Here is a 20,783-nt window from a genome sequence, read left to right as displayed (position 1 = left end):
CTCGCCTATATTCATTTTTTTCTTTGTTTGACATCAAACCTGCTGAGCACCATACAATTTCTACATTCATACCAATAATTAAATGCAGAAATGTTTCCAAAGCAGATAGGTCACGTAACAGATTTTGCAGGTATCTAAAGGAAAGTTCAAATTTCCACAGATCACAGACCTTTAGCCAGAATTAACATAAATTATTATAAACCATGTTAGAAATACAATTAGACAAAAAAGAATTGATTAAAGAAATGTGAAACAAAAATGACTTGCCTGTGCAATTTATTGTATTTTTATACAACACAAAAAAAATTACACAGTTAACAAACAGAAGGTCTGAATTTTAATTCGGCAGTAAACTCAACATCCAGTGTTGAATAACTCTACAATAAAAAGCAGACATATTTATTCTGACCACTATGATGTGCTGACACATGTAACAAAGACAAGACAAAAAGCATTTATAATTATCCAGAAAACAGCTGGTTTAAGTATGTGTGTGTGCATGTACATGCAAATATATCATGATCTCAGTGGTATTTTTCTCTGTAACAGACCGAACAATCTGAGTAGTTTCTGATTTCTGACATCTACCTTTGGCAAATGTTGCTCATCCTTGTCACGGCAGCTCTTCCAGAGAGGTGGCACTGCTCTAATGTCATTCTTATGTAAGGCAGGTTGATTTGAAGAGCACTGCCTCGTACAACAACAATGATGACTGGAAATGTATAAATGACATGGATTTTCCTCAGAAAAGATTTGGCTCAAAGGGAGCAATGATATTAATAAAACCTCAAACAATATCCTCATGATCTAAGTGGAAACCTCACAACACTGGGTGTATATTGAAAAGAGTTCATTCTGTTGCATAGAAAACTTCTACAAAAGGGTGTAATATAACAAAGCATCAACATAACAGCTTAAACATGAGCCTGAGAGATGAGTTTTTACAGAGTTGAGGACAAATCTAATTAGATTCACAGCACATTCCTTCTTTGATTCCTTAAGACATTTAAATAAATATGATTTCTTCTGTGACATCTCTAACTTGAAATAAATTTTTCCCAAAACTTGGCTACAACTTTATGACCCAACTATACAGAACTGAAATGCCTGGCTGAGAGTACAAAGCGAGAATCCAAGTAAAACAAACAGAAAGTACAAAACACACTTTAAGTCTGAAACTTTCCGGGGATCTATAGGGGCTGAATGTTTCCCAAAGTAACTCAATGCACATGATTCGTCATCTTATTTCAAACATGTAAGTAATACAAATCTCTGGGAGTCAGTGGTAGTACAAGAATAAAAAATAAAAAAAAAATTACCATCAAGGTATGAACAGCTCGACATTGTAAAACAAAGAAATAAACACCAGCATATAAAACAAAAGGCAACAGATAATCCTCCATTTCAAACGCTGAGGGTAGTGTTGGGTTGTGTTTCAAGATAAGGAGGGTGTGTGGGGGTCCCTTCTGCTTGACCACATCCCAAGAATCAGAGCAGCCTGACTCTTGTGTAGTGATGTGTGGCCTAGGCCTCAAAGCGCTTTGGGCAGACCATGGGGGCAACGAGGGTCCACATGTAGAGGATGAGACAGACCCAGCAGGAGGCCATCTTGATCCAAAACACCGACCAGCTCCCCTCCAACAACTTCTCAATCTTATGGTCATCAAAACTGCAAAAGAAGTGCACAGTGAGAGAACTGGCAAAAAACAACAACATGAGAACTGATTTCTCTAAGTGCTGCAACGTGTGCTATCGGAGTTGTGAAGCTGTTTTCTGAAGTTGCTTATGTTTTGTCTTCGTGCATGCGTTTTATTAAGTCCCAGACATGTGTTGAGCTCTCAGGGCCACCGTTAAGTATCACTTACTGGAACCAGTTGGTGACAGTCATCATGACATAAAGAGAGCCCAGGAAGAAGACAAAGTGGAAGTAGGGGTAGCTGTAGATGGTTCCCTCTCTCTCATCGTACACCACGTTCTGGCCTGAACCAGTCTTGTCCTCATCATTGTCCTCTGAAAAGCACACATGAAATCATGCAAAGTCTGAAACGCTGGGGAATGAGAAACAAAGAGGTGATTTTCCACTACATACAGTAACTTCCAGCAGGTGGCAGTATGAGCCTACCCATCATCCCGCTTCGTCCTGATCTTACTTTACTGTGTCATACTAACCTCCTAGTAACAGTGACATCATCTGTCTTTGCTGACCAATGCTTTCTCACCATCCTCTATTAGGCTGAGGAAAAGCAATAAGCATCCCCCCTCTGTGTGCCAACACCACAGCTGAGGACATAAGCATACGGACTGGGGGAAGCAAGCGATGGTGGCAAAAGAAAAATAAAGGATCATGTGACTTTTCTCACCTGTGTCATCTCCGAAGCAGAAACAGCAGCGAGCTCTCTGCAAGGTCAAGAAAATGTACAGTTTACCACTGAGCTGGAACCGAGGAATACTCGAGCCCTGTTAATGTGTTTAACCAGTCTGCATATTTCATTAACCCACACACTCAGTGAGGTCTGAATGTTTGTGTGGTTACCTCAGTCTCTGGCTCACTGTTCCTACACACTCTGAGCGCTGCTGAGCTTCGCCTGGTGGTGGACGTCAAGCTGAAGGGACGGTGGAGAAAGAAACAAAGAGATCGAGAGACAAATGAAATGAGAGAAAGGTTGTAATTCCGTCACCATGTTTTGTTTTTTTCCAATAATTTGCAGTTGTTTTTTTTTATTGCTGCAGAGTCTAATTTCCTCCTTTTCAGGGAACAACCACAAGAGACAGGATGCCTCCACTTGATGGGAAACACATGTGAACACAAGCAAAGAGCCGTAGTTCATGTCTCTCACAGCCTTGGCTCAGACGCAGCCAATCACACGCTGCCTCTTCGGCGTCACAGCCAATCCAAACCGCCTTGTCTGTGTCACGACAAAGGGCCATAAAATTAATTTTATTCCACATTGCCCACAACAGAACCTCTGTTGGAGCCTTTGCTTAATCTTTCCACTTCATATATTCTTTGAAATAACACCAGAAAGAGACATATTACATGAAAACTGTATTTCATGCTTGTAGACATTGAGATTAGGAAAAACAAAAAGGAGCCTCAGTTTCTTACACACCTTCAAAGGGCTGTTTGGGGTTTAAGTCTTGGTTTTGTGATAGAATTAGTTTAAGGTTTTGGTTGGGGTAGTTGTTGGGTTAGCCATTTTGTTGTGATGTTTAAGGATAGGCAGGGGAGTAGTGAATGCCTCATGTCAATGACTGTGCTCTCATACAGCCATGGAAACATATTTGAATGAACATTTTCTCCATCTGTGTGATCAAATTTATGTGAAAAACCATTGTAGTGAGGACATTTTGGGCTGTCCTTCCAGGGTTGACATGATGGTAATGGTCAAAGTTGGGATAAAGCATTTGGCTGTGATGGTTCAGGTTTGGGTTAAGGGCTAGAGAGTGCATTATGTCAATACAAATCCCCATAGGGAAAGTCAAATAAGTTTGTATATTTGTGTGTGTGTATCTTACCAAGAGTAGAGGACACAGCCAAACAGGATTACAGCTCCCAAAGCGGTGACAATTTTCTTGTCGCTTTCCGTCCCCGAGTTGATGGGGAACACGCACACGGTTGTGTTCACACCACCTATCTCCACAACTAGACAGAAAGAATGCACAAATACAGATGGATGAGGTGAAAGAAGGAGCAGTGGGAGTATTGTTAGGAAAAGGGAAATTGCGAAAGCTGCAGCGCCGGTTTATTTTGGCACAGTTTTAGCAGCTTTGAAAGCGGGAGAAGGAAAAGCGGAGAGCTCAGACAACAAGCTGCAAGTACAAAAGCTACAGCCTTTGTAACAGTATGTTGTGGAACTAAGGGTTAGATAGGAGACATGTGCTGATATTAGATGTACGTAACAGGATCATCTTTGCACAAATATCTCGGCATAGAATGTACAATATGTTTGACTAATATTCAAACATATCCCTACAGTTTGATTTGCCTTGAAAAAGACAAATTCCTCTAAAGCCCACATTTAAACTCAGAGCAGATGAATCTTAATGCCCTCTTTTAGAAAAGTCCACGTGTTAGTTTGTTTCTTACTCTTTAATGTAACGGAATGTTTCACAGATAAGTGCAAGTGCACTTTGAACTGTAGTCTGCTTTTCCGTTTGCCAACAACTTTGCTGTTTTTACTGTGTCAATTCCACAGTGTGTGCATGTGGGCTCCCTCCTCCTGCTCACGATTGATTGTTACCATACTTGGAGTCATATACAACCTAAAACTCCACTATAAAGTATTTTATAACAGTATATGAGTGCAGGACTAAGAGGAACTTTGTAAATGTTAACTTGATCCATAATCAGAGCAAAACTGTTGCTGCACCATTAATAAGCCTAACCTACGACTCACCCTAAATGATACCTGTTGATTCAAAGTGATCCCCAATAATGGCCGTGACTTCTAGGTCGGGATGTATCTGGTCATACTCACATTCTTTTGGTTTGCTGGAGAAGGCTGAGAACGTGAGGTACATGACGTACACACTGATGACTCCTGGCTGCAAAAGGCCTGATGTGGGCTGCACTGTAGGGACACGAGAGTAAACAGATTGTTTATATAACTGGCCAAGACCTCTGAGTTTTATAGCCAACATTACACCATGTATATTGTGTCTCAAATGTGCTGCCATTTGTGATGGACCATGTTCTACCCATAAAATGCAAATGCTTGTATGTTCATTTGCATTACACAGTCTAATTAGATAGAGCGCTTGACTACAGGTCCTTACATTTCTGTATGCAGGGGGAGATGGCCAGCAGAGAGACAATGAAGCAGAGGCTGCCATTGATGCCCAGGAAAATCTTGTTCAGTAAGCAGGCCTCTGGGTGAGTGTAAAACACACCCATGAAGACCACAGCACCCACGGCGAAACTGAACAGAACCAGAGTCACAAGGGCCAGAGCGGCGTACCACAGACGATTGTACTCCACTCCTGAACTCCTGCAGACAGAAAGAGAGGTAGAGAAAACGGACAACAGAAAGGAAGAACACAACATGAACGAGGGAAAAGCTAATTAAATAAGTAAAAAAAAAAAAAAAAAAGACAAATGAACAGGGGCAAACGGCAACGAAAACAAACCCAGCATACGTTGTGCTAAAGAAAAATTCAAAGATAGAGAGAAAGAGTCACGTTTGGAGAGTTTCTCGTGTACCCTGAGGGGAAGAGAACACAAGTTTATGGCTGCTTAAGTGCTTCCACATCCATTTTACTTTAGTTTTACTAAATCATTTTAAAAGTGGGTCCAAGTGCACATACCAATACCTACTGAGAGGCTTAGGTGTACTACGCTTGAAACATTTCAAAAGAAAAAAAAAATCTGCTCGACTAGGTGTGTGACTGATGGAGGGAGGGGGGAAACTCCTGTACTACATACATCCTCCGAATCTGCAGAGCACTGGCCTGCTGCCAAGCCTCCACTCCACCCACAAAAGTACAAAGCTACATGACTCCCTCTTTCCAAGGTTTTTTTTCACCCAGAAAACCCCACAGAAGAACACATCCTACCTTCTGAGCTTCTCAAGAACAAACAAAAAAAGCACGGCACTGATCTTATTCAAAGGACGTCCACACAGTGAACCAATAAGTTCCTGGGACAAAAGAGAAAGAAGCAGAGAGAGGACATGTTGCTCTCACCAGTTTGTGTTCCATCTGTGTGCAAACTCCACCAACAGCATGAGCTGGATGAGCAGGAAAAAGAAGCCACCAATGGCCCCAACGTAGCGCCACACTGTGACATTGAACAGAGGAAAGGACGGGGAAGTTGTGTAAATCATGACAAAGACCTGCACGACAGCTTAAATCTGCTCCAATAAAAAAAGCACTTTTAAACTGTGACAGTATTGAAATAATCGTCCAAACACAGAAAAACGTGCAGTCATTCTGGACATTTCTTTTGAGTCACACGATGCATACTTTTTACATGATTGTGTAATTTTTTACTTGCGCTGGATTGCTCTTGCCTCGTTTATTTTATTTGTTTTAACTTTGCAACCCTTGTAATGGACATGCTGATGAAATGTCACTTAAACAAATTATATTTTGTATAATCTAGTGTCTCTTTTTACCTTCCAGAAAGGTTGCCTCCTGTGGAAGGAAGAAGCCCCCAGTGCAGCAGGCCACCAACGCGATAAACTTCAGCAACCAGAACCTGACATGAAAGCAGACAGAATGTTAGAAACGAAGTGAAAAAAATTGAAAACGTATATAAAACAATGACTGCTGACAGAAGAGCCTCGGCGTTAGTGTTAGTAATAATAATAATAATATTGCTGGTGTTTTTCACACCCAAAGGTTCAAAGAACTATTCTGAATCCACCTGTCGGGTTGTCTGAGGTCTGGCTAAGAGATGCTCACTAACAGCATGAGGCAGTAAATGTTTTAATGGTCTGTACTTATGCAGCACCTTTTTACATCAGCAGTCCACAAAGTGCCTTACAATTTTTACCTTACATTCACACACACACTGTCACGCACCAATGCAGAGCTGCCATCGGGAGCAATTTGGGGTTCAGTGTCTTGCTCAAGGACACTTCAGCATGTGGAAAGAGGGAACTGGGGATTCAACCTTAAAACTATTAGCCAACCTGATAAACCAACTGAGCCACAGCCAGTCTTATTGTTAAAACTATGCTGAACTGCCATCATTGATAACCTGCTTACTTGTTATGCATGTTTGAGTTCAGTTTGGCTTTTGGCTTCATTTTAAATGAGGAGTATCTGAGTTTCAGTGCTTCTGATAGATATCATAGATGAGTGTACAGGGGAAAAACAGAAAGAAAACAAATTCTTCTTACCCATTATGTATGGCTGCCCTGCAGCCCGTGCTGTTGTTGACTCGTATGGTGACGATGAAGAAGAAAAAGAAGAAGCAGGCCATTCCGAAGCACATCTTGTAGACGGCGGAGTAACCGACCAGAGTTTTGCAGTTTTCCCCTGCATTGATCTTCTTGCACAGTTCGCCGTAGAAGGGGATCTGATTGGGAAAATCATAAACCCAGAATTCTCCGATTAAAATCACTGTGGCGTTGAAAAGAAAAAACCCTTCTGCTCATGTTTGTCTTGTACGCGGCCTCAGTGAAAGGGCCCAATAGTGTCTATTCTGAGCGTCACGCCTCTAAAGGAGCAGAAAGAGAGAACAGGCAGCAACAACAACCCCGCTTTCTCTCCACGGAGCCCTCTTTCATCCTTCGTTCTCTACAGCCTGTTAGAGGGGCCTTACAACTAACTGTCAGTGTACACAAACAAAAGACATGGATGAATAAATTAACCGCCTTTTGTCAGCAAGTCAGAGGAAATGGGAAGAGGGGAAAGAAGAAATGACATGAACAAGAGAGAAAGATTGGGAGATCCCTCTTAACATAAAACTCCGAAAACCTATTTTGACCCACAGTGAGCTGTTTTGAAAGAAGAAGACGAAGCTGGAGGGAGTAACGTAGATAAGGACCTTGCAGTGGCCTTCAACAGAAAATTGTGCTTCGGTGGCTGTGTGCCAACAGAAGAGACAGCCCTATGAATATGATAACCACAGAATAGAGGCTCAAATATCTGCCTCCCTTCACCGATTCCCTCCAACTGTACAGATGTGATTCAGACAAAAATAACTGTTTTTAAAACAACTATGAATTTGTACTAAATTGGTTCACTTGGCTTTGCTAAATTACTGGCAGAGTACTTCGGTTGTAGGGTGACACGGCAGTGGATTGAGTCGTCATCACCTCAGTGTGTAGCGCAGCCCAGAGCCAGATCACAACATAAAGCAAAAAGACCATTTTTGGAGCTTTTGTCTCATGTTGAGGACCATATTAGCATGTCCATGGTGTTGTGATTAAGAGGGAAAGGGGCCGGCTGTTTCAGACTGCTGTAAATCTCTTGAGAAAAGACCAGTGCTCTCATACACACAATGGCTGCTCTCTTAGCTGGGACTTCCCACTGTGCTCAGTGTGTGACTGACAGTGTGTGTATGTGCGTGCATGTATGCGTGTGTAACTCAGCAGGCTTTTTGTGGGGCTATCAGAGGCCATTTTGTGCCTGGATGGGTCCTTTGCAGATTTCTCTTCTCACAAGGAGACACACAGCGGGGAGTCGTTTTAATAATGTACTGTAGACACGGGCAGAGAAAGAAGAAAAAACAGCAGAAGAAGATTGCTGGAACAATATTGTCTTCATGGCACCTTCAGTTGAGAAAGTTTGGCTGTCGCCATGGTAACACAGTCAGCTGTTGATGTTCTCCCCAGATACAGAAACATCATTCTTTTCTTTTCTGTTTTGTCTGAGGCCGAGTGCATGCTGATGCACATTACGGTGTTGTACCTCAAAACAAGACCATCACTTCCAAACCTCTGATATTCAGCTGTCACTATAAATGCATTCAAAAAAAAAGGATGAGACGTTGATATACATGGGCGTCGTCATGTGCCGGACTGGGACTACAGTCCGACTCACCCTGCTAACCAAAATGACTGCTGTAGTAGATAACAGCACCCTCCTGACCTTATCATTCCAGACCAATGGTAATTTCTCAGCAAAACAACACAGGAAGTGATCTTGCATTTTGTTGATTCAAAGATGTAACATGGAGGCAAAAAACCCAAAAAACATTAAAGCTGTGAAGATCAAAAGAGAGAGCAGCAGCCTGAGAGCATATTCCACCAACTTCAAAGTGGGCGGTTAAAACAAATATTTACCAGGCAGAACTCCTGCCTTCTAGACCCGGGACTTACTACTGTGTAGATACACAGTGGATCTCCTGTTGAAATGGTGGGATGTCTGTTTTGCCCGTAGCAATGCTATAAATGTTTAATTTTGCCTGTTAGCATTGGTAAGTCAACACTGGTACTTTCTCTAAAATTGTATTTTGTTTACAGCAGAAGCTGAACACTAATATTGGCTCACCTGACAAAACCATTCAAAAATCTACAACCCCATTTCCAAAAAAGTTGGGACGTTGTGTTAAATGTAAATAATGATTTGCAAATCTCATAAACCCATATTTAATTGCACATAGACCAAAGCCAAAAAAGTTAGGACAGGTTCACGTTTACCACTGTTCTGCGTGATTTCTTCTATTTACAACACTTTGTAAACTTTTGGGAACTGAGGAGACTAATTTTTGGAGTTTTGGAAGTGAGAAGTTGTCCTATTATTGCCTAATATATAATTGTAGCTGCTCAACAGTCCGGGATCTCCCCTGTCATATTTTTCATTTGAATAATGCGCCAAATATTTTAAATTGGAGACAGGTCTGGACTGCAGGCGGGCCAGTTCATCACCCGGACTCTTCTACTAGAGAGCCATGCAGTTTAAATACGTGCAGAATGTGGTTTGGCATTGTTTTGCTGAAATAAACAAGGCCTTCCCTGAAAGAGACGTCGCCTGGCTGGCAGCCAGTGGCGGTTTGTTCATACCACCAACGTTCGAGAGAAAGAAAATGCTACTTTAACACGGAAAACATAAATTCATTATATAATAATAGTTTGCTGGTAAAATGCTCCTGGTAGTCTGTCAGCTCCTGTGAGCATTTAATAATTTGTTTTTTTACAAACTGTATTTGCATATGCATATACTTCCTGGTGCGAGGCGCCAGCCAAATGGAACTGAATGCAAGTCCTTCAACTTTTGGAAACCACGGGACATGAGGCTGCTCTTCAATTGGCCATTTCAGATTTTCCACTCCCTCTTTTATTGGCAGCGAATCGGTATTGTTTTAAGTTTTTCTATGTAATGTGATTGGCTCAGCTCACATCCACCCATCACGTAATTACACGGTCATTCTGCTTCTTCGCTGTCTGGCCGGTCGTGGAATGGCAACTTGTTTCCAGGGACGAGTACTCGGCTGAAATTATCCGGTATGGATAATGTACTTTTGAGCACGAGTATCATCCACGCAAATAAACGTGTCAACATCGTGTATCAGTTTGTTTTTCCAATGGTGTGTATCATTACCATTTTTCCTTGGGAAACTCTTCACATTGCACAGCGCTTTCTATTTAGAGAGGGTCCGTGTACGAGTTTTGAAAAGCATTATACATTACAGTGTGATTTATGTACTCACGGTGTCTCTCAACTTCTCCTCCACGGTGGGGGACATCATTATGACACAGATGATGGTGACCAGCAGGAAGTAGAAGGCGTACATGATTCGGGTCCCCGTGGACTGTTTGATCTTCGGGCAGCAGTTACAGCAGCACGAGCAGGCCGCTGAGCCGCAGCAGCAGGCCAGCTGCACGCAGAAAACAATGAAGAAAAGAGGGAGGAAGACAGATGAGGAAAACTTTACCATTCCAGTTTCACAACTTTCCACACCATCTGATACAGACATCATGAACTAAAGAAGAACCCCAGTAAGGGAGGGCTCTGGTTTAAGTGATCATTTTGCAGTCAGTTACAGAGCCTTCACCTTAAACTCTCTACAAGGTAAGAAACAAGAAAATTCCCTGAAATCACTAAGGTAAAGGACCAAGATGCATTTAGTGTTATTAAAAAAAACACACACACACACACACACACAAACTGCAACAAAAGAGTTTTGGAATAGTGAAAATAGAAACAAAGAGAGCAATGGAGCAAAATAGAAATAGATAGACCAAAAAAAAATGTACATATATATATTTTAATGGAGAAATGTAGACAATTGAAACAACATGCCCCTCGACCCTTAGACCCTATAGGGAACTCAGAAGAATAGAAGAATGAATCACTCTTCCACGACAGACAGACATGCAATAAGCACGGATTAGACAGGCACAGCAGCGCTAATGTTTTATAGTGGTTAAACCTTATAAGTCAGTGAACTACAGATGGTGGTGTCCTGAGCTGTCTTCATGAGCCACTATGTCTTTTATCAATTCAGGACTAAATGTTCAATAAAATAGCCACAGTATCTAAGAGAGAAGAAGAGCTATTTGAAAATCCTCTGACGTGTGATGGACCACACAATGTTTCATTTGTTTTTACAGATGAGTTTCTGCGCCATGATGAGCTTCATCAGAAATGGACCATGCACAACCCTAAACATCACAGTAAAAAGCCCTTAGAGTACACTTAATCTGAATTACTTTTCAAGATAAATCAAAGGTTAATAGCATTGTGGCAACTTTTTATGTGGAACTGTTGGTATCTCCTGGTACATTTTCATCTTTTCAGACCAACTTTCACAATCCTACAACAGCTAATACTATTTTGCCAGAAAACCAAATTATGGCACCTTACGGAATAGAGAAAAACTTGCAATAGAAGACACCCGACTACGTCTTCACTCATTCATGGTTTCTATCACGAGGGATAAATCAAGCTCTCTTTTCACAGAAGCAACTTTTGGTCAGCGGAGACAGTGAAGTCTCTTGTCTGTAAACACACACACATAGACAGACACTCACTCACAGAGGCCTCCTCTGTTTCTTCTGACAGACCATCATATAGGAGGAGGACAGTTACATAAAGACAGGCCCTGTGTTCTATTTAGGAAAGAGGAGGCTCTATAATTATACAGTACACGGTCTTTCTGTAGCCACCCCACCCTGCTTTTTTATTTTTTTAATTTCTTTTTTTATTTCACTTTATTAATCCCCGAGGGGAAATTTGTGTAAACCGCATCCTGCAGATCAGGCACTGCTGTGGTGAGAGGTAAAAACCGTGTTGTGTCCAACAGTGGAGGTGTGGTGGTTACATTGGTGCTCCACTGATGGAGGGCTTAATCGAACCCCTCCCCCCCATAGGATGTGACTTTGGAGGTAAAACAGGAAAGGTGCATAGTGTGGATTACATGTCAACGCTAGTCTGACCACGGTTGAATCTTTTTGAGATAATCTGGGCTCTAGGCACGATCATTATGGCATTAGGCTAGAGGTAGAAAGTGAAGTGCAAATAGGCAACACTTGACAACAACTGCTGACCTGTTGGCTGGACGGTGTCATGACTGTGGACTCAAACACCTCCTGAAAGTTGCACACTGTCTAATGACATTGGCATCTGACCAGAGGCCACAGTTATCCCATTTGAACTAAAGGGAACACATGCATGTCACAAACAAATGATTTTTTTTTTTGTCAATCATGTTGTCAGTCAAATCTATCTACCAGTGTAAGATAACAGAATAGGTTGTATTGTGGCTGTATTTAGTTAACCCGTGTCTCTACAATAGCCATGTTACCATGCATTTTTTTTTTTTTTCGGTATTATGCATTTTCAGAATAGGATACAGTAGCAACGGACAAGAAATGAGAGTAGATATACAAGAGGAATGGTTTGCAACAAAGGACCCTACAGCCACACATGAACGTGGTAATATAATTGTTGGTATAAACCTCCACCAACCCCCCCCCCCCCCCCCCCCCCCCATCTCGTAGCTCAAATGTCAGCAAACGATGTGGGATTTCAATTACACATCGTCTGGAAGTTAATAAAATGTTCTTTTTTTTCTACAGACCTGGTAATACATGGTCCCAAGATCACTTCAATTTATGCTGCTTTGGGTGTATTGATTTAGCAAAGCCAACTCTGTCTGATGTGTAGCATTCTGCTCCAGCGAACATTACCTTGAGCCCTGCCTCCCACCTCTGTCTGTCCAGGGGCTTTCCTGTCTGTCTGTTCAAAATATTCCACTTACTTGTTTTTTGCCTCAAGCTAAAGACTGGTTCCTGATAGCCGTGCTTCTTCAGTGATGCAAGCTACATGGTGTCATTTTGATAGTTCTCTAGACCGTCATGAAACCAAAATCAGGAAATGCTTTCAACCAGTTTTTTCTAAGAACTGAGAGAAGTGTCATCGTGTCTGTTTGATTTTGTACAAACTGTGATAAAGAAACCAATGAAAAACACTTAACTGTACCTTCTGGCTCAGACATCAAGTAAATCCATCCCTCCCTTGAAAATCTGGGTTCAAGTTCTCGTGATAGTATGCATCTGTCTTGCTGAACTGTCCTTGACACGAATAGCGAATCCCTCCCGACTCCATGAGTTAATTCAAGCATGAGAAAATAGGTCAGGATCAAGAGTTTTACATACAGTTCCTTTACCCACATCATAAATGAGCCGACCCCCTTGTGTTATCTGCTCGAGGGCTTTATACTCGATCAAAGAGAATGATTCCAGTTTATTCCTAACCAGGAGTCAAAAGGGGTGTGTTAATATCATTCATGGATACTGGTGGAAGTAGGCATCAGGTTCATCCATGCATACATAATGTACCAACCCTCGAGATAATATAGAACAATGTGATTTAAGAGGTTTGAAATTCTGCACACACAGAGACATTTAGCCTCGAATGTTTGCATGTGCCTCCTGGAATCCTTTTGACAACGTGCAGCTTAACAGGATAAGCCGTTTCCTTTGTCTCTGCTGCACCCACATGTCTTCCTCAATGGGCGATTAATTAACCACAACAGACTGAAAGTAAGTGGGAAAAAACCGGGACAATTTAAGTTGTGAGGATGTTTAGATTTCATTAGTTAGGGGGTGTTTCACCAGCGGGCTGCACACAGTGAGGGGTGCCCAACAGCAAACTCTGCAGAGCCGACAGTGGGAGGGGGCGCAAGGAGAGGGGAAAGTCTCGGGAATTCCACCACACACGGATACAAAAAGAGTATCCAAGGCAACCAACGCTGACCTTACCCACTCCGTGGGCCATCCGCCCCCTCCTCCACCGCCTGCCTGCCCCACCAGCGTGTCGACAGGTGGGTGGCGTGTCCGCAATTTACACCCCTACTTAAATATCAGCGGCAGCCTCCCAGCAGCTTGTCATTCATCCCAAAGACCATCATCCCATGCTACATTAAACATGGCACTTTAGCTATTTGCTAGATATGACCCCCGTCAAGAGTTCAACCGAGCCCAGACTCTCACAAACTCCACTGAAGGCACCAAACATCAAACGACTGCACTGTGAGTGAGGGACGCTCAAGAGCCCGAACACTTGTCTCTTTCACCGCAAGCCTGAAGTTGTGTTTCACTCTTCAACTCACATCCTCCCTCCCCCACCTTGTTACTTAGAAGCTTACTGTCGTCATCTCTTGTCCTCTTTCCTCCTCTTCACCCTTGCTTTGTTATTTCCAGCTGCCCTTTACCCTTTGCCACTCACTCCCCGATGCTGGGCTACCCTCCAGCTGTTAGGGGTCAGGAGAAGGACGTTATTGCCCGTCCTCAAACAAAGCACACAGACATCAGCACTATTTAGAAAGGATGGACTGGATAGGACACAGCCGTAAATATGCCCTCAGGAAAGGAACAGAAATGCAATTCAAAATGGAGCAAAGACATGCATCGACAGAATTAGTGTGTGCAACCTTTGCTTGTTCAACAAGAAGTCGGACATGAAGATTAATCAACACAAAGAGCATATCTGCGAGTACCCTGTGAGCTGTTTGTCACAAAATTGATGATAATTACCAGGTTTTTCTGACTCCATTCTCTACCGCCTTATTATCCTTAAAGCAGCAGTGATGAAAATAACTGGAGTATTTGACTAACAGAAAGTGGAACGGCAGCTTAAATCAAACCCACAGGGTTAAACTCTGGAGAGGCCACGCAGACAAAATAGCTTACGTAATGCAAACGGTGCCTATTGCAAAAATAGGTCATTCACTACATCACGGCAAGCACAGCAAAGGAGGATCAGGCTTTCTCCTCCAACAAGGCAACCAGCCAAGTAAAAACATCAACCTATACACAGGTTGGGTCATGAGGACATGGTCTACTGAGAAAATCTGGATGAAATACCGAACAAAATAACATTATTTGGCGTTTGTGACAGGAGTGTTTGTCACAGGATACAGAAACTTTTCTGTCAGCTGTGGCGGACACAGATTTTAAAAGAGGGGAAAATGTTCTTCTGATTTGAGATGTTTACTTTATGTTTATCAGTGGCCAGAGACACGCCTGTCACACACTCAACAGCAAACAGCTCTCACCGGAAAAGCCGAGCAGCGCAGACTAACATGACTCATAACTGAGCTGTACCATCAAAACAAACTGTCTGACACAATATGGCCTAACAACTTCAGTGTGAATACTAATCTCGGGTTGATCCAAACCATCCGTGTGTTTTTTCACACATTCATTATGTATAATACACTATATTTGTTTCCAATTTCATTTTTGTACATTAAACCTTTCATGTTATATAGACTATGCTGCTTTAAAACCGAGGGTATTTAAACCTTAATGATAGTGGTGGATAAAGTTGACCACAATGAATTATGTCAGTCCAAAGGCTCAGATGAAACTGCAGAAACACCCTCTCATCTCAAATTACAACAATGCCTTGTGTAGACCGCGGCGATGGGAAACCAGCACAAAAGAAAAAATGAGAAAGGAGGGACAACCAAAACAAAAAGAACTTCAAGACAACAGAGTACGAAGCAGGATCTTTCTCACAGGCATTAGGTCGACCCAAGCTTTACATCAAGACCTACTCCATTTCCCTTCATACTGCGAATGACAGCTCCACTATTGTCTATATAGCTAGGCAGCTGTATACACACAGCAAAAATGTATCACTGCTCTGTTTCCTATACACAAAGGGAGTTCTTTGCTTCTCTCTTGGCAAATATAGCCCCTAGCTACAACCAACAGAGAGAAACTTTAGTCCAGTGGAGAGAAAAGGAAAAGAAGAACTGAGGTACAATGAAGAGCCAAAAAACACAGAGCAGAAATGAAACAATCGCAAGGAGACAAAGGAGTCTTTAAAAAAAAAAAAAAAGGAAACAAACCAAACAAGAACAGGAAGCCTATCAAAATACGAGGCGATTTCAGATCAACAGGTACAGACGAATCTAACGTCATGTGGTGTTTACCCAGGGGCCAGTTTCACTGCCCAAAATGTGTCTTTTATTCTACCAGCGTGAGGCTTCAGGAACACAGAATCAGAAAGTTACCTGCGATTTCACACAGTTACATCAGCACCTTCAACTCGTGCACAAAAAAATAATGACTACGGAGTCATGTGATAACAGGGGAGGCTGAGGAAGACATTAGCTCTGTCGTATGGCAGCTCAGACGGAGACAAAAGAGACGAAAGATTGCCAGTGATGTCCCTGTGAGAAAACAAACCCCTGCTGCTGCTGACCACAGCAAAATTCCAGAGGGGAAGTTGAAAATAGCGGACATGTCTCGCATACATAGTTGCCCAGTAAATCAGATCATGTGACGGACTCAGAAATGTATTTTGGGAGGCGACTGCTACAGAAATTTTACACCTCATTCAAGCGTTGTTTTTAGGTTTACTAGGCCCATTGTCACACTACAGCCACTGTCCATGACCTCAGACAAAAGTGTTAAAGCCTCCATTTGATGGTGACAGCTGTGAGTGTATGAGTGGTGTGGTAGGCTTTTTACATGAAATACAACATTACACTTAACGTTTCATGGAATGAATAATCAGAAATCATACCTCGGGACTACTTTTAGTAATAAATGACAAACATATCCCCATTTATCAAACTCTTGGGGTTATTTTTCACCATACTGATCAGGGCCAGAAATACTGGGTGAATAAAGCATGGTATCCTGGTACTCTTTAAGCTTGAAGGGACGAGGGTGTAGTGTCAAAAATGTTTAAAGTGTAACTCAAGGATACTTTATCAGGAAGGATGCTTGCAGATCGGCGGTCTCTAGTATCCTCCGGACAAATGTACCGTGCCAAAAGGTGCCTGTGCCATGGCTGCGCTGCTTACAGACATCCACATGGTTTCAGTCCTGTCCCACACTCACAGCCAACGCTTGCAGCTATTGGGACAAAACTCACCACTGAGCTAAAGCCTTCCCCCAGCTCCGACCCTATCGCAACATGGCAAACATCCCTGATCCCACTGAGAAATTATGAGCGAGCTGCTCCAACGCTGTGCCGGCTCCTCTCTTCAAATCTAACCCAAACAACGTCCACCCGTCACTAATTTCCACCTTCAAACCAAAGAGGAAATTAACAGACCACACATTAATTTTGGCCACTCGAAACTTCAAAAGCATATTATATGCACACCCAGAAAAAGTTAATTACAACTATACACATAAATAGACATGGTGACAAAAACTAAAAGGGGTGTCTATGATAGGGATTAGCACAACACCCGCACAGCAACACAAAACGGATCTTATTGTTTGCCCTTGATTTCTTCTTAATCCGGCCGTGTTTCCATCATTCCCCGTCTGTTAAAAGAACAGGAAATGGAAGTGAGCTCCCCTTAGATGAACGATATGCATGTGTAATTAAATTCCTGCTCAGACCAGCTCAGCAGTGGTGACCCTGTGGTCAAAAACAATCTGTTGTGAAAAAGACACTCAGCTTGAAAGAAAACCCTCTGCAAAACATAACCCATTAGGAACTTCACAGCCCATCTTAGTAGCACTCATATAATGCAGAAATAATTTCCACTTGATGCTATTTTATACTTTCACTTCACTACATTTCAGAAGGAAACACCGTGCTTCACTCCACTATTTATTTGACAGATCATTTTCTTTAAAGATGAAAATTTGACACAATGGATAATAAAACAAGCTTTTAAATACAACACTTAAAAAAAGAAAAAGATTTAACCAATGTTTTCCAACCTTTTTGGCTCCTGACGTCAAAAGCAGTGTGGAGTCTGTTTTTTTTTTTTCCAATGTCTATGAGTTCTTAATGGCTCCACCAAATAGTAATTTTTCCCTCTGAACTTCTCACATGGTTTTCATTGTATTAAATGTTCAAATGATCCAATATCTTACCAAAAATCTAAGATTAGAGAAAAGGTTTACACAACGATTCTTTAAGTTTTAAAAATCTAATGAGGTCATGTATAATTATATATTAGTCAGAGGAACCAAACCAGTACTGTGCTGATACTTTAGTAAAGGAACTGAATACTTCCACCCCTGGTTAATTTCAATGAACACAGGAGTAATCAACTAATTGTTTCATCTCCAAAATGAACCATGACATTTTTTTTTTTACAGTACACAAAGTGCCAAATTAATGCAGAATAACACCGAAAGGGTCAACTGACTCGATATCTGCCAAACCTCTCACTACTTCACAGGATTTTATCCTAACACTGCACGCTGTGCTCATACGCCAAAGTATAAACTGCCGATAACAAAGCCTTTGCAACAAGGTGAGAGTTTGCAGTATCTCACTGGGCTTATCAAGGAGGCACCTCACTTCACTGTTTTGTCAAGTTAGGCCCACGACACCTCGGGAAGGCTCGACAGCAGTCCCGGTGTCCCAGGACTACTCCCCTAAATCCTTACATCCACCACCCCTGCTCTATTTGTTTTACATTTAATCTAGTTTGACTTGTGCCTACATACTTTGGCAATGTTATCTTTTGCTCAAAGCCACAAGATTATATATTCTCCACACAACCACCACATCCATTCTTCCTCCACTAACTACAGAGACAAGCCTGCCAGTATGACCTGTGCCTATATATACATATATACATATATATATACATACATACATACATACACACACACACGAGTATATAATATGGTTTATTCTGAGTAATTTCTTAAATCAAAATACAACTTTTTCACTAAAACAATTCATTAAAAAAAAATGCCACATGATTATTTCCATATAAGACACAATCTATCCAGCTTTTTAAGAGCCCCTAAAAGTGACCTGAAAAGTGAGAGAAAACAAAAAGTAGGTCTAGCCATATTATCTGTTTAGGGGGTATACAGTATAATTGTTTATTTGTTTTTTGTTAAAGTTTCTGCTTTTTGCCATCATTTCTGGAACCATTCATGTTCAAATCACTGACCCAAACAATTTCAGAAACCTGGAAATGAAACCTATGATTTCCCTCTAAATGACTGGTGGCAGTACCTATTGGAAAGAAAAAGAAAAACAATTCTGATTGCCCTCAAGTGTTTAGAGATGTTCCTCAGTGGTTTGGAAAGATGCAGTACTAAAAACAAAAGGGGGAAACCACGACAAAAAAAAAAAGGGAAAAAAAAGAGTATGATTCACCTCGTTATACAAATAACAGTGTTGTACTGTTTCCATTCAAACATGTCTAAACAGATCGAGTCACTTGTTAGCAGCTCGCCGTGCCGGGGCTGATGTTTTAGCTAGCTCAGCCTCGTCTCGCTTTGTCTCCGAGCGGCTTTTGACGCGACTTACGGCGAAGTTATTCACCCGGTTCGGTGAAGGGCATGATCATTTCTGGAAACACTGGTAATGAATGAAAATGATGACAACTCGAGTCACAAATCATCAAGACAGAGACATATAACCGCTGACGTTAGCTGACGGTGAGCGGCGGCTGCCCGATGTTGAGGAGGAAAAACAACAACAACAACAACAACAACAAAAAACAGTAAACAAGACTGAAAGAGAGTAACGTGTCACTGTAATGTTTATTACCGTGGAAAACAACACACGCCGGCGGTTTCGGGCTATTGTTTTCTTACCTGCGTGATACAACACGGAGTGCACATCTTCAAGAGACTAAATAAATAAAGTCCGTTTCAGAGGAAGACGAGCTGGCGGGTTTTCTCTTTCGCTTTTCTTCTTCTTCCACATGAAATCACCGCCGCACGGACAACAACGCGCCTCTCCTCCTCAAGCTGCTCCGTGCTCCGTCCTCCCTGCCTGCCTGCCTGGCCGCCGCTGTCTCTCCTCCTCTTCCTCCTCCTCCTCCTCCTCCTCCCGTCCCTCCCGTCCAGTCTCTCCTCCCACTGCACATCATCCACGAATTAAAAGCACCGACACACAAAGCTGCTCCTCTCCAAACCACACGACTCCATTAAGGATTATGAAATAATTATTTAAAACATTTCAGTCACGCTCTCAGGTTACGGTGTCACTTTTGATCAGCACCGCACCAATTAAGACCTCCAGATGTTGCCACTGCTTTATGAAACAAAAACATCATTTATTATGTATTTTAAAGGAATGCTATGTAAAGTCACATCATAATGCGCACATTGTGCCTTCCTTTTTTTTTTTTTTTTTTTTTTTTTTTACACTCTTACATACCAGTGCAGAATCAATATGTAGATGCTGTAGTTGTTGAAAAATAAAGTTCAATCCATTAAAAAAAAAAAATAAAGGGGGGGGGGGGGGGTTTATGGGGGTCAAATAAGAAGTAGGTCTCATGAAAAACTGAAAGAAAACAGGAAGGGGAAAAGGGTGTGAAAATTTTAAAGGAACCAGGTTGGGCTGAAGGAGAAACGATAGAAAAGGAACAACTTTGATAACAGGTGATACATTTCTCATAACCACCTTTAACATTTTCCTTGATGTGTTTTATTGATATTATAACACTGATAACTTAGTGTTATCAATAACATTTATTCGATGTAATTGAATTGTTTAACTGAGTCCCTCTGTTTTGCTCACTCTTTGCGCTCCATGCATTCGTATCAAATGTTGTTTTACACATTTCCTTAACGTCATATCATTGTCTTCGCTTCTATTCATGATCATTTTAAAGTGTATTGAGACCATGTTCATGGTGATTTTTGCACAGTAAATAAACTTGACGTGAATTGTATTGAAAATGACGAAGTAATATCTGTCACTAAAATCACATATACTTTCTTTTCCAGAGGGATCTTGTAATTCCAAGAACTGTAATTATGAAAGATAATTAGTATTGCATTTAAATATGTCCTATTCCCAAGCAAACTTATTTTTTAGAATCATTTATCCAGAAGAACCCATCAATTATACGGGACATTTGATAAATAAAAGAAATAAAAAATCGTCACCTATAAGGCTCTACTCTGTTATTCACACTAATGATCACACTG

General features: G+C 41.6%; 1 protein-coding gene across 1 annotated transcript; it reads right to left on the bottom strand.

Annotated features, from left to right (window-relative positions):
* Positions 1 to 259: 259 nt before the first annotated feature.
* On the bottom strand, positions 260 to 19,648 carry serinc5 (serine incorporator 5). The gene is made up of 12 exons (XM_069177985.1): positions 19,440 to 19,648; positions 10,100 to 10,267; positions 6,843 to 7,021; positions 6,114 to 6,196; positions 5,683 to 5,776; positions 4,777 to 4,988; positions 4,479 to 4,571; positions 3,517 to 3,643; positions 2,534 to 2,603; positions 2,361 to 2,397; positions 1,866 to 2,010; positions 260 to 1,669 (listed from the first exon to the last, which is right to left on the bottom strand). Exons 1-12 carry the CDS (start codon positions 19,464 to 19,466, stop codon positions 1,525 to 1,527), a joined length of 1,380 nt encoding a protein of 459 aa, XP_069034086.1. The 5' UTR covers positions 19,467 to 19,648; the 3' UTR covers positions 260 to 1,524.
* Positions 19,649 to 20,783: the final 1,135 nt, after the last annotated feature.

This window comes from Embiotoca jacksoni, unplaced genomic scaffold, assembly GCF_022577435.1.
Source record: "Embiotoca jacksoni isolate LCO1_2020_lvr unplaced genomic scaffold, fEmbJac1.0.p SCAF_8, whole genome shotgun sequence".
In the NCBI taxonomy this organism is placed as follows: domain Eukaryota; kingdom Metazoa; phylum Chordata; class Actinopteri; family Embiotocidae; genus Embiotoca; species Embiotoca jacksoni.
This window is presented reverse-complemented; position numbering and strand designations above follow the sequence as displayed.

Excerpts from the sequence above, each read along its gene's own strand:
- serinc5 (XM_069177985.1), bottom strand. The coding sequence starts at position 19,466 with ATGTGCACTCCGTGTTGTATCACGCAG. Across the intron at positions 3,644-4,478 it reads CTCCAGCAAACCAAAAGAAT|TTGTGGAGATAGGTGGTGTG; the intron begins GTGAGTATGACC and ends CTTTCTGTCTAG. Across the intron at positions 2,398-2,533 it reads ACAGTGAGCCAGAGACTGAG|AGAGCTCGCTGCTGTTTCTG; the intron begins GTAACCACACAA and ends TTGACCTTGCAG.